Source organism: Cardiocondyla obscurior, linkage group LG09 (genome assembly GCF_019399895.1).
Source record: "Cardiocondyla obscurior isolate alpha-2009 linkage group LG09, Cobs3.1, whole genome shotgun sequence".
Lineage (NCBI taxonomy): Eukaryota > Metazoa > Arthropoda > Insecta > Hymenoptera > Formicidae > Cardiocondyla > Cardiocondyla obscurior.
This window is the reverse complement of record NC_091872.1, coordinates 6,057,858-6,071,266: the sequence shown is the minus strand read 5'-3', so window position 1 is coordinate 6,071,266 and position 13,409 is coordinate 6,057,858. Positions and strand designations below refer to the sequence as shown.

The window sequence follows — 13,409 nt, the reverse complement described above, 5'->3', positions numbered from 1 at the left end:
CTTTCAAGCGGAACCCGACCTCCGTGAAAAAGGACAGGGGGATAACGCGTTATCGGTAACTACCAGTCAGTGCGGCCCTTATCTCCGTGGGATTTCGACCTCGATTTCGCAGGGTTATCACTGGGTCAAGAGCGCGGGTGTGCCGGGCTGGGGAACGACCGTGTTGGCTGAGGAAGGGAACGGGGTCGAAACTTGCAAACGAGGGTATGTTTATGTGTCGCGATAAAAAAAAAAATAAAAAAAATAAAGAAAATCTTTGATCTTATTCCGCCAATTTCGCATAATCTTTTATGCTTTCATTTCCGTGTACGGAAAAGCGGATTGTGGGTCCTTTTCTCGAGTGGCACATTAAACGCGGTCTGACGGCAAGGACGTCGTTTTTCTTACAGGCTTCCCGAACGAAAATAGACGCGGGAAGTAGACGTTGCGTTTTCGCGAGCCGTCGTCGCCGCGAAAGCGTTTCTCTAGGTACGCAGCGTTCGTTTAAACCAACGACCGACAGCGAGATCATTTAAAATTAAGAGTGCTGAATATACTAAATATCGGTAAATTATCGCATTATTGACAGCTTTCAGAATACAATAACGGCCTGTTGAATAATTTCTGATTTCATCGCGATAGCGTTTCAGGCATTTATTTCAGTCCCGCAATATCGAATTTTTGCGCGAACGTCGAGAAGAGTCGGGATATAAAACGTCACTTAGATACCTGTCGCGTTAATCACCTAATACCACCTCGTTAATATCGCCACGACAAAACTCAATCGACATAAGAAACTGTCCATATAATTTGACTCTTTAGATCGTTGAGTTGCGCTACGTTCTGACAGATATTCGATTCTCATAGAGCTTGTCGCTCATTAAGCAATTAGCTTACGTAACCGCTAAATCTTTCTCTTACTTTCTTTTTTTCCCTCTCCTTTTTTTTTTCGCTAATTTTATATTCAAAAAGGGGGTAGAAAATCACTGAAACCTCAGTTGATTTTAGCCAATGCAAAAAAGCAGACGGTACGAAAAAGTGCAACGGGAGAAGAACGGTGATCGCGTCAGTCCGTAACACGCGCAATTTGCAAAAAAAGAGACACAGCTGCACATTTTACAACCGCGAATGGCTGATACGTTGTACGTGGCCGCGTATTTTCGGTCCATGCGGCAATTGCGCTATTACTATTTCCCCAAGGGCATCGAGAATGAGAGAGAAGAAGAGCCGAGGGTGCGAGAGAGAAAAAGAGAGAGAGAGAAAGGAACAGAGAGATACATACATATAACGCCGGCTGGGATACATACGTTTTATGATCGCCCCTGTACGTGTCCGTGATCGTCGGTACATGTTTTACGTCGGGATTGTACGTGCTCAGGAAAAATTTCATTTTTCCGCAGCCGGCCTGCGGAAACTTGCGGACGCGACGAAAAATTTCGCGGTGTAATTTCGAGGTGAAATAAAATTAGGCTGGGACATCAGCCGTCATCGGGATTCGGTATATCGCGAGAATAATTCATCCCGCGACCGGTGGCCTTTACCAGCGTGTGTGTTATTCAGGGAGGCGCGAGAAACTGGGCAAGCTTTGATTCAGAATCGACAATGCCCGTCGTCTCCGGGAAATTTCGTTTCGAAGAAAAACATGCGAGCTAGTATCTCCCGTCTTTTCATCCTTTGTCCTTGATCTTACCACTTCCGCGGTCGCCATTAGCAAAGTAACCGAAAGCCCCGGCGCATCACGCTCCGGCGGACGCGCTGGCGCCAGATATGATAAGCGGCAACGTATATCCTAACCAAACCACGTCTGCTCTTTTCCAGGTCGCGATAAAATGCGAGACGCCGGTGGACCCGTACTCGTTCGTCGACGAGGAGATGTCGATGGGCGGCATGAGAACGGCGAGCAGTCCAGGCGGCGGCGGCGGCGGCGGCAATCCCGAGAACATGACGTGTCCGGGCGGCGCCCAACCTGGGCTGGGTACACCCACGTCGACGCCGCCCGGGGCGCTGCCCGGGCCACAACATCATCAGATGAATCTCGTGATGAACGGCGCCGCCAGCGTCAACCCGCAGCTGGCGCACCAGCCGAAGAAGCGGGGCCGTAAAAAAAAGTCGGAGATGATTCTCACCCCCGAAGAGTAAGCGTTTACGATCTATTGCAACGCGCTCGACTGAAATTATGCCTGGCCTCCGTGATTTCGAACGCACGTTTAATGTTCTATCCCCGCAACCCCCCGCGAAGATTACGTACCCCGCGTGATTCCCTTGTTACGTATAATTCAATCATACGCTCGCGTAATCGCGGCAAATTTTTAATACGCGTGGCTCGACGTGTTCGCCGTAAGATTTTCAATTTAAAAGAAAAAGGAAAAAGGAAAAAGAAAAAAGAAAAGAAAAGAGCGATTCGACTTTACAAAAGCTCGCCGCGAAATATCGTTCACGGGCGTATAAAACTGACGGCGAGCGACGTCAGAATTCGTTCACGGTCTCGGACCCTTTAAGGGCGTCGTAAAAATCGGCTCTTTCGCGCGTGGTTGGCGCCCACACGCCGGGCCTGGGCTAAAATTAATATTAAATAACGTTTTTACGCCTTCGCAAAATTGAATTCAGAATTACGCGATTTACGGCGCGGAGATAATTATTGTTGTAATTAATAAATGCGTTAATGAGCCCGAAGTGAAGCGAGGGCCGGGAAGGAACACGAGAGCCGGCCGCGAACCCGCGACTCGATATAACACCGGAGTTAGATATATATTTGCATGCAGCGCCGGTTAAAAATATCCGCTCCGCTAACAATGTCCGTCTGACCGGGCGCACCATGCAGCCGATCCGATGGGATCTTGAGTTGCGCTTATTTTTGTGAAGCCGGCCGAAAATTTAAAAATAGTTCCGCATATTAGGAACGTAACACGATCGGATGCGCGCCGCCGGTGCGGGAGATACGTCAGAGGATAACGTGCTCATTAAGACGTTAATTGAAGATCTTAAGAGTAAAATTATTCATGCCCTCTTGACACGTTGTACATCGGTGTGTCTGTTTAATTGAATATCCCGTGGTTAAACAAAGGCCCATTATGCCGACGTATTCCGCGTCTTCTATCAGCACTTTTTTTTGCAAAACTGCACGCCACTGTTGCATAAAACTCGAAAGGAAGAGCGGCGCAAATACATTAATTAACGCGACCGGTCATCCTCCGCTATAATACTAATTTGCACATTTTTTTTTTTTTTTTTTTTTTTCTTTCCTTTTCTCGCGCAACGCTTTAATTCGAATTAAAATATATTCACGTCCGTAAATTCTTACATCCGGAATAGCGAAACGGTTGTTCCTGTGAGACACTATTACTCGAGTACGTTGCGTTTGAAAACGTAAGGGCCGTAAAGTCGCACTTGCCCGTACGCCGCGTTTTATACCGCGCGATCCGAGCTTATTCATCCGCGCGCTATTCGCGCAGTTATTCACGACGGCCCGCTCGATAGAGACGCAGACGTTGCATTGTGTTACAGTGTCACAAATCGAAAACGCGGAACATTCAAGACGCGCGCGAGAGCTCGCAGGCCGGGGACAAAAAAGCAAACGCGGACGGTCTTCTGCCGATCGAGAGAAATAGCCGCACGGCCTTTCGCTGAATCGTATGACGCAGCATAAAGAAATCCAGCGTATTATTAAGGCCCTCTGTATCCTCTTTTCTTTCCCCCTACCTTTCAGAGCGGAGCTCGCGGAGGCCAAGAAGCGCGCAAAGACGTACAAAGAGAGGAAGAAGCACGACAGGTTCGACGGCATGCCGGAAGAGGAAGTGAGCAAGCGCGTTCTACCGGACCACCTCACCAACAACCTTGACATTATTATAGTAAGTCCCATTTGTGCATAATTACACCGCACTCTGAACATTAGCGCGGAGTAAATAGCGCCCGAGCTGTTAGTCCGCGCGAACTATACGTACACTCCTCGCGCGTTCTTTATCATATATCAATATTACGTCATCTCGTCAAGTCGTGCAAATTTCCGGGAACACTACGCGCGTACATGTAAACGTATATACGTATAAACGCGCGGATATAACTTTACGTTGAAGGCGTTTCAGACAGCAAACAATAGTCGTACCGAGCGGAATACGAGATAGAACACGCGCGCTTGAAACGCATCGCCACGCGGTATATCGATAAATTCCACTATCCCGCCGCGGAGATTGTCTTGTTCTCAACAAACGCGGGGGTGCGGTGCCCAGTTCCGCGGCTCCTCGTCGCCCGTCGCGTACTAGCACCGATAGATAATTCATTAAATCGTAGCGCAGTGTCAACAGCGATAAAAACGTTGGTCTCCCCGGCGCACGCATTCCCTGCCGGCACGCCACGTTATATACGCGCCGCGACGCGTAATTTATAGCCTGGTATACATCGCGGCCGTGCGTGTCATTTGTAATGCCGCATTACCAATGCGCCGCGATGTCATTCTTGATCGAATGACGGTAATTAATCCGATACGCGCGTGCGGCGTCGGCCCCGGCTCGACTCCGATCCCGCCTCGTCCAACTAACGCGGGAATCCATCTCGGAAGCCGCGTGAAAACGCCGCGGATTCCCTGCACGCGGCAACGACAAATGGCAATCGCCGCCTCCACAACAGCCGGCCTAATCGCCTTAATGATCCATGTACGATTCGGTTATCACGCCGTTGCGTTCCGCGCGGCGTCGGCGCGAAAGAGAAGCACCGAAGAGCGAGAAAGAGGGAAAACTGGGTCCGCGACGCCGCGCGCGGTCCAGTTTCGCCGGTGTCGAGAAAGTTAAGTCTTAAATTGGCACCGCCGTCTTTTTGCACAAGCAGACCCGGGGGAGGGAACGACCGAGGAGGAAAGGCCAAAACTAATTAGAGGTTAAACTTGATTGACTTTGCGAAACCAACAACTGCAACTCGGTTATTAATTGTCCGACGCGGAGTGTACTTTCAGGGACGAAACCGAGAGCCGGGTGAGTACCTCGGAAATGAGAAGCGGGTGTAATATCGTCGGGGTGGATAAATAAGTCGTGTTGTCGCTCGTCCGTCAGCCGGGGATCGCGCGGGCGGATGAAGCGTCAACGCAATCGGCGCAAATCCGAAAAACAATTTTCGGAACGATTCTCTGCTCTACGTACGTGTCATTTTCGTCACCGCGCGTTAGAGTGATCTTTATTGAATGCAAGCGAGAGAATGGGAATTACGTTCTCGTTACAAACGCGACGACCCGCCGCGCGTTGATCGATCACCCGATACCGGTGTAAACGGGTATAAACAGTTTAACGGGTGAGCATCATGGTCATTACGAGTGATTGTTATAATCCGATATGCGGCCGTCGTTATCAAAATTGGGGTGACTTAAATGACGGAACCGAGAGGCTCGTAACGATTTCAGTGTTTTAATCGTATCACAACATCCCCGCAACGTAGCTTGATTTATATTCAGCCCCGGTTCTCTTTAGAATAATGAAATTGTCATATTTTTGACAGCGCGCGCAATTAGTAGTATTATGATGATTAAGAGCACATTATTGAAGCAATTTGTCCGTTAATTCAGTACACAAATATTAAAAATTAAATCTCCACGGTACCTCACCCTCTTCCTATGCATCTCGCGTTGTACGGGTAATAACTTAGGCAACGCACGGCGGGCTCTACGTCTCGCCGGATTCTATCTCGTTTCCCCGAGTTAACTCGATCTCGCGCTAACCGCCGATACAGTCCTTCGTTTTAATTATCAAAAATGTCGAAAGCGAAAAAAAAAGAAAATCGTTCGAGATCATTTCCGTGTTTTCTCGTGGAGGGAAGAAAAGGGAAGAGGAAAAGAGAGACCGCGCGCGTTATTTAATGTAAAATAAGGCACGAACGCCACCGGCCATTTTCATCCGGGGAGTCTGTTAACGCGCTCCACGGTCCATATTCATATATTACCCGAAACGAGTTGTCACCGTGGTCGATCATCCGTCAAGCGGTGTAAACGCTTTAACGGGCCGTGGGCAATTCGGTTATTACGCCCGACGTTGTAATCGAACGCAGCGGGACACTGTTCGCTGCTCCCCATAGAATGCACCCCCTGGTGCACCCCCAGCGCGACCGTTCCCTCGCCTCCCTTCCTCCCCTTGCCCTGTGCCTGTCCGTCTCCCTGCCTAGCCTCTCCTCTGTCCTCTCGATTCCGCCCGTCTCTCTTCCGCTCGGCGTTCCGCTCCTACGTGAGCGACGCGCGTTGTTTTCAATCGGTGACAATTCCATACCCTTCCTCACGTCCGGCCACCACCTCGTGGCCACCCCCGCCCGTCATTTTATCCTCGTTTATCCCGGTCGCCATTCGGCGCCGGCCGAGCGGCTAACGCATTGGCGTTAACGCGCTAATGCGATACGTACTTTATGTCGACGACGAGCCGCGGGGTACGGGGACGGAGACACGCGCAAACATACACGCGTGTACACGCACGCGAGGGGGCGGTTCAGGGGGTGCACAGCGGCGGGAGGATTCGCTCGTACGCGACTAATATAACGCGATTTTGACGGTGCGATATACGTCGTCGTGCCGCAGCGTTCTATCTCTATCTCTTTCTCGCTCTCTCTCCTATTTCTCTCATCCTCGTTCCTTCCCCCACTTTGTCGGAATCGAAGGTGCGATTGAGAAATGCATTATCCGAATCGCAGAGATACGCGGGAATTCCAGTAGGCGCGTGAAACACGCGTAGCATTCTCCGAATTTTAGACAGGTTTCTGTTTGATAGAGAGCAAGTAAAAGAAAAAAAAAAAGAAAAAAAAGAACGCAGTGTAAACCACGCTCAAATTTTAGTCACATTATTATTATTATTATTATTTTATTAATTTTTTTTATTTGACAGCTTCTAAGTGCACGTTACGTTGAGGTTGAGAAGTCGAGCTTTCGATTTTCAAGCGTGTACGCGGCTTTAAAATCTATAATTTCCCGCGATACATCGATCTTCATTTAATTACCGTGACGAGCGACGTTTCGCAAGGCGCGCGACTCGATAATAACATCCTCGAGGGCTTGAATGCAGCGCTCGAACAGAGGCGAGAACAGAAGAATTCAAGCTAATCAGCCGGCGATCCTTTCTCGTGCCTCGCGGACGCGTCGCGATTCTTAATGGAACCACGGGCACACACGTACGCGCCGCACGCGTGCATGCACACACGCGAGTGTCCCGCAGACGTGCACTTTGTCATGCAATTATCGCGAGGAGTATACGGCCCGTTCCGTAGCGCGGTGAATGTTAATCTTTATTTACCAACGTCGGCGGCGGCGGCGGACGTCGCGTCGCCGCGGTCGACCGCGAGATAAACGTCGATAAGTTACGACATGAGATTCCCCGGCGGCGATGCAGCCCCCTTCGCGCACCTTGCACTTGCGAAAAGGTCAGTCGCGAGTCAGGGAAGAAACAGAAAGAGAGATAGATAGATAAAGAGAGGGAGAGAGAGAAGAGAGATCGGGGAAGACGCAGAGGGAGAGCTTAATAACGCGCGAGATGCGCGTCTAATGGTGCTCGCGCGGCCGCGCACATCACGTATCCTTGGACTTTGTCGTTATTAATTACCTAACCGGCGGAGCGAGGAGCGAAGATAATGCGGTTGTGCAACAGGTACCAACGCCGCACCTGCGCCTTCTCCTCCGCCGCCGCCCTCCCACCGCCGGCCGTTGCATAATCGCGAGTAAGAAACGCCGCACGTGAAGTCGTACGCGAAAACGGGGAAAAAGAAAATCGATCCCCTCCTTCCGCCTCGTTTCCCGCCGGGCGGATTCGGGGACACCGCGAACACCCACCGGCCGTCGCGGCGCCGTGCACGCGCGAAAGAGATTAAGTTTAATTAATTCAGTTTATGCGGAAAAACCGAACGAAAACGAAACAAAAACGGGGGGAGGAGAAAGGGCCCTTTTGCCGGAGAAAACGTAGGAAATTAACTAAGAACAGATGGATTAAAATAACTACCATTATTTAATAAAGTCGAGCAAAGTGTAATTAGGACGGCGCAATCCTCTTTCAATGACGACAAACTATTGCGAAAATTGTGGAGGAGAAGCGAGCGCGCTCGGTTCCCGATATTCGGGAAAAATCATCGAAAGGGATTTATTAATTTCGACGCGAGAAGATGATCGCTTTATTCAATGTGCTTCAAGGTTTCAATTGTCTCATTTTTCATTTTGGAAAAAAAAAAAGTGCTCATTGTCCCACTGCGAATCTGCCGACGTGGTTATATTCATAGGAAATCGAGTAAAATTGGAAAGAGGTATTGAAAACAGATAACGATAAATGAGAGATCTTAAAGCGGAATTGCGACGAGACGCGACGAAATGTTCGTATCCCGTTCTTAATCGTCGATAAAGCGCACATTAAAAATATCAGTTTTTAATTAATTTTAGAGACTACAGAGCGCGCGCTTCGCACGCGTTATTACATTCAGATATTAGTTAATTTTTTTTGATAATTACAAGTGAGTGGCGGCCGACGGCGTTCGACGACAGACATCCTTCCTTCCTTCCTTCCTTCCTTCCTTCCTTGCTTCCCTCCGTGGCAGTATTCTGGGTTATCCTGGCGTGTTGCAAACACTTTAAATTTCTTGACACTATATTACACTGCTCTGCTTTTATTTTATTTTTTTTATAATTATTATCACTCGAGACGACCGACCGAAAAAATAACGCAGGATTATCGCGACGATTTTTTATAATTAAAGTTAAGAAGCGCGACGAACGATTTGTTGTATAAATTATGCACTCTTCGATATTCGTAGCATTGTTTACTTCCACCGGGTCTTCACTAGAGTCGTTCTCGGTCTCGACATAAGAAGCTGGCTACGTAAAACGAAGTCCGTCCACTTGATTCTTCGATCAATTCCCATCGGCGGAACGAACGACTCCGAGACCTTGTGTCAAGCGGCGAATGAGACGATATAATGTTTCTCGCGCACTTTACTTTCCTCAAGTTCCTTAAAAAATCACTTGCTCGAAACGGGATGGGTACCTTGGCTCTCGACGAAGAAGACAGGCTAGGTGCAGTCCTCACGTTCTTGGCAATGACGACCGCCGAAATCCGTTGAAAGAAATGGCTAATGAGACCGGTCGCGATATGTCGAACATCCCCGCGCACTTCATCTTCCTCAAGTCCATTAAAAATCACTTGCTCAAATCGGGATCCTCGGCCTGCGACGAAGACGGGCGAGGTGCAGATCTCACGGTCTCACAATGGCGATCGCCGGGATCCGTTGAACGTCGCCGAAGGTGATGACGAGTGAAGCGGGTTGGTAATGCTGGACGCGCGGCGTAATTCACATCGGACGCTCCGCGCGCTGCGCCTGCTACATAACCTTACCGTCCCGAAGCACTTTTTCGAGGCACGAAATAAGGCACAAAACGACGAGCGGGACGACTCAGGCGTGCAGAAAATGATTGCCCGTACCCGAGTCGACGACGTCGACACTTATTCGTACGCGATACATTCCGATTCGCGATGAAAAATACGCGTAGTTCCGGAGCGGTTGACACGTCCTCACGCTCGGGCCACCGCGACTAGACTGAAGTGGCCGTTAGAGATTTCGGCCCTTGGAGAGAAAGAGAGAACCGAGTAAGAAAGTGAGATAGTCGATAGGTACATAAAATGACCGTTGTCCTTCTCGCGCAAAATTCTCGGAAGCACCGAGCCCGAAGCCGAGTTAATCTGTTTACGTTTCTTTTAATGCGTTCGGTGAGCCACAACATCTTTCTCCAAAACAAAAAGTCGTCGTGCTCGACACTCGAGCATGTTTTTTCACTGTTCCGAACTCGGACGTTCTTTTCAAGCTCCCAAATTGTCGAACTTCGCGTTCGACCAAGCTCCAAAAAATAATTTAACAATCGTAAAATATGATAGGAAATATCTTTTGCGACTGTATAAAAAACATTCTTAAATATCAGACGACGGCTCTCGAAATGGAACTCGAGACAAGTTAACTTTTTGTATTCTACAGATTAAAAACGCTTCATTGAAGTGGTTATTGCCTTCGTAATGACGGAATTAATTTCGTTGCGTACAAAATGAATACATGTAATTTCTCATCGGGCGGTGCCTTTTTTGAAAGCTTCGAGAGCTAAATTAAACATGCATATAGCACATTCAAACTGCATTTCCATACGCCTTGTTATATTATAAACCCGCCCCTTCCCCTTTTTATTTTCCCTTCTTTTTATTTATAATTACGATCGGACACCAAAATTTCTATCGCGTTGAAAATATTACTCTCCAAAGAGATGGTTACAAACTCGCTGTATAAAGTTTTATTCATCGAAATACCTTCGTTAAATTCAAGCCATCAACATAATTTGCCATTAGTTTTCATCATATTGCATCTATAGTATACATAATCAATCGCGCCACGGTCAACCTTAATTAAGAGCGTGGCGGCATAAAATCGATTCCATGTTTATCCGTGTGATTTTTTTATCGCGTGTCAAGTGAGAGGGGTTATTGTCAAAGTTAACGTTATTTCCCCGAAGTCTTCGACTAAACTTTGACAATTGGTGGAAAGCGAAATTAATTACGGCGACAACAACGCGCGGCGCGAACGTTTCGTCTATCTGCGGTTGGATTTTTTAAATTCTCGGTCGGGAAAACTCGATGATGAATCGAAGGAAAAACGAAGGAGACATTAATTCGCCATTTTTTTAAAACACGGGACTTAGTTAGAAATGCACGGGAATAAGTTGTGGGAGAACGTGAGTATTAATTTCTAGATCGGGCGCATGGAGAGAATTCATGGTATATTTTCAAAACGAAACGAGGCACAATGACGTCGACGCGATGAACTTAAACGTTTATCTGTTTTTATGCCAACGTGGACTAATTAAAACAGCGATAAAATCGTGTCCGCTGCTAGCCTGTAAATGTATGCGCAATCGTGCATTACGAAAAGTGCGTTAAACATGTTAACGAATTTCGTTTTACTTCACAGATTGGTATCAACCCCGGACTGTTCGCGGCTTATAAGGGACACCACTACGCTGGACCTGGGAATCACTTCTGTGAGTAATTCCATCTATCTTTATCGTATAATTCGATGCTCACTTTGACGCAAATTATGTTATAAAATTCACGTTAAACCAAAATAGTCGCATCAAACTAATTTTATCGTGAAAAATTTATCTAATTCGCCTCGTTGACTTGAGACTTGAACGAAATCAAATAACGCGGCTATAAATAAAAAAAAAAAAAAGTGACGAAAAAAAAAGAGCAAGTGTTTCGCGAAGACGAAAGGTAAAGTCATAATAATAAATGGAAAGCACGAGGAAAAGAAGTCTTGCAGCCACTGACAGGTACTACGACTAGAACATGAATTCGCAATTCGAATTCCGAACATCCGTATAAACGAGCGCCAATGTGTCCGACAATCGCGGCGCTAACGAACCCACACCATTACCATAGTCTTGCAAGCGAGCCTCGCCTTTGCGTCTCTCGAAGTTTCCGCATAAAATTGCATAACGTTATACCCGCCCCGGGAAAATCGAGTGCGCTTTACGCGCGCCTCGTCTTAGACGCGCTTCGAGGAGAGTAATTATCAAGTCAACGAGAAAATCAGAGTCGGCGAGAAAAATGGGAGACAGAAGGAGAACGCTGGGAGCGATTATCGTTCAGGGCCATCGCTCCAAAAAAAAAAAAAAAAAAATAAATAAATAAATAAAAAAAAATAAAGAAGAAGAAAGAAAAAACAAAATTGGACGATTTAACATCCGCGCAAAGGAAATAAAAACGCAAGACATAAACGCTAAGTTAATAGAGGCTAAATTTTTTGCATTGATTAATGCGTAATCAGAACTCCGCGTGCGCGATAAGTACGTGTAAACTAGGACTCGTAAATGAACTGAAACGAGGCTGGTGAACACACGGCGAATTTTCACGGATCCGGGGAAAAGCCTGTCGAGAGCGTAGCGACCCCTCCATAGCCCGATCGAGCCCTCATCTCGCGCTTTTTTTCTGCACCGGGGAACCCGGGATCTGAAATCGCGAAGCCTGCATCGATGAACACGCAGCGTGAGCCGTTGCAACGCGCATAAATCACCCACGGCATGGATGTAAAACCTACAGTTTTAATACGGCGTATAGCCCATGTACATACGCGGTGTTTATTTTTCCCTTGCTCGCTGCGTCGATTAATACATTTTAATATGATTTATATGCGGCATGGCGGCCGATACCATAAAAATCTTCATCAATTCCGTACAAAGCTCGCCCCCGGGAGAAGTACGCTGAAATAATTGGGTCTTTTGTGCCCGCGGTCCCCGCGTGGCTTAACGATTTTTATTTTTTTTTTTTTCTGTTAAAAGAAGAGCGCTAATTGGCATAATAATTTTACGTAATATTAAAAAAAAAAAAAAAAAAAGTTACGAAATAAATGTGTGTCAAATATAAACGTCGATAAGGAGCTATGTATATACAATATTAATATACGTATCGAGATCCAATAAAGAAAATTCAAGTAATTCAACTGTTGGTTGAGGAGCTAAGTAGTCCTTGTTTTTCCTTCATGCTTTCCTTGAATTCGCGCGGTGCTCGATCGCGCGACAACGACGAGGTACGATAGCCCAGGCCTACCTTCGATGCAACTGCCGAAGCGCACGCACGGCAAGGCAAGCACGTGCGTATTAATGCGCCCCCATGCACGGCGTATCGCAGCCGGGGACCTCGCGATTTACGTGGACCTGCACGAGTCCGCGCGCTTATCAACGGCGGCCGCGCTGTACGCATACAACATGCTTAATGTAATGTAGCGTAATATATAATATAAACGCACGGCTACCTGCAGGTTTACGCGCCCGATTATTACACTGGCATAATAGCTAGAGGCGTTTGCTTTCGTCCGAGTGTATCGCGATCAAATATTTGTCCGTACCAACGTAATGACAATATAAGATATATCGGGGAACGCGTACATAAGTAAACGCGGGCGGGGTTCTATTAACGCATTGTTAATCACAAGCATAGTAGCTGCTTTGCCGTTACTACTTCGTTGCGCGTACAAATCAAAAGAAAACATCGAGGGAAGTATCACGGGGGGGGGGGGAGGAGGAAGGAGGGGCAGTAGTTGCACTCTCCAGAGTCATGGCTATAATCTCTATAATCCGCATGATCAGAGAGTCGAAGGTACGCATCAGCCTCATTATCCTTTAACGTAAATAACAGCTGTATGCCTGGTTCGATTCGTAGTTAGGTATCGTCCGTTTCAGTTGTCTCGCTTCACCCTCGTCTACCGTAACGAGAGTTTCACGCGGATCTTTGCTCGACCTCTCGCCCGTATATCCCGATTTTCTCTTTAACGATCTTCGAAAATGTCGAGTACGAGTCGAATTCGAACGCTGCCGTGCTCGATTCGCGCGAAGACGCACAGGCGCGCGTTCACGCGCGTGCACGCCCGCCGATTATTCTTACGTATGTAATTTC

The 13,409-nt window shown here is 47.5% G+C and overlaps 2 protein-coding genes across 3 annotated transcripts in view; one reads left to right on the top strand and one right to left on the bottom strand.

Moving 5' to 3' along the window:
• Tdg (Thymine DNA glycosylase) overlaps positions 1-13,409 on the top strand; it is a 107,224-nt gene that overhangs the window by 68,706 nt on the left and 25,109 nt on the right. Inside the window, exons 4-6 of the mRNA XM_070661427.1 lie at positions 1,798-2,114; positions 3,686-3,827; positions 10,927-10,996. Of these exons, the coding sequence (XP_070517528.1) occupies positions 1,798-2,114; positions 3,686-3,827; positions 10,927-10,996 (529 nt within the window). The remainder of the gene's footprint in view (positions 1-1,797; positions 2,115-3,685; positions 3,828-10,926; positions 10,997-13,409) is intronic.
• Positions 1-13,409, bottom strand: part of Dnmt3 (DNA methyltransferase 3) — a 120,575-nt gene that overhangs the window by 88,963 nt on the left and 18,203 nt on the right. The window contains exon 1 of one of the 2 annotated variants that reach the window (XM_070661419.1): positions 8,432-8,628. The exons of the other annotated variant lie outside the window; for it this stretch is intronic. The gene's annotated coding sequence lies outside the window, so the exon portion shown is untranslated. Of the gene's footprint in view, positions 1-8,431; positions 8,629-13,409 lie in introns of those variants that run through there. 2 annotated transcript variants of the gene reach the window in all.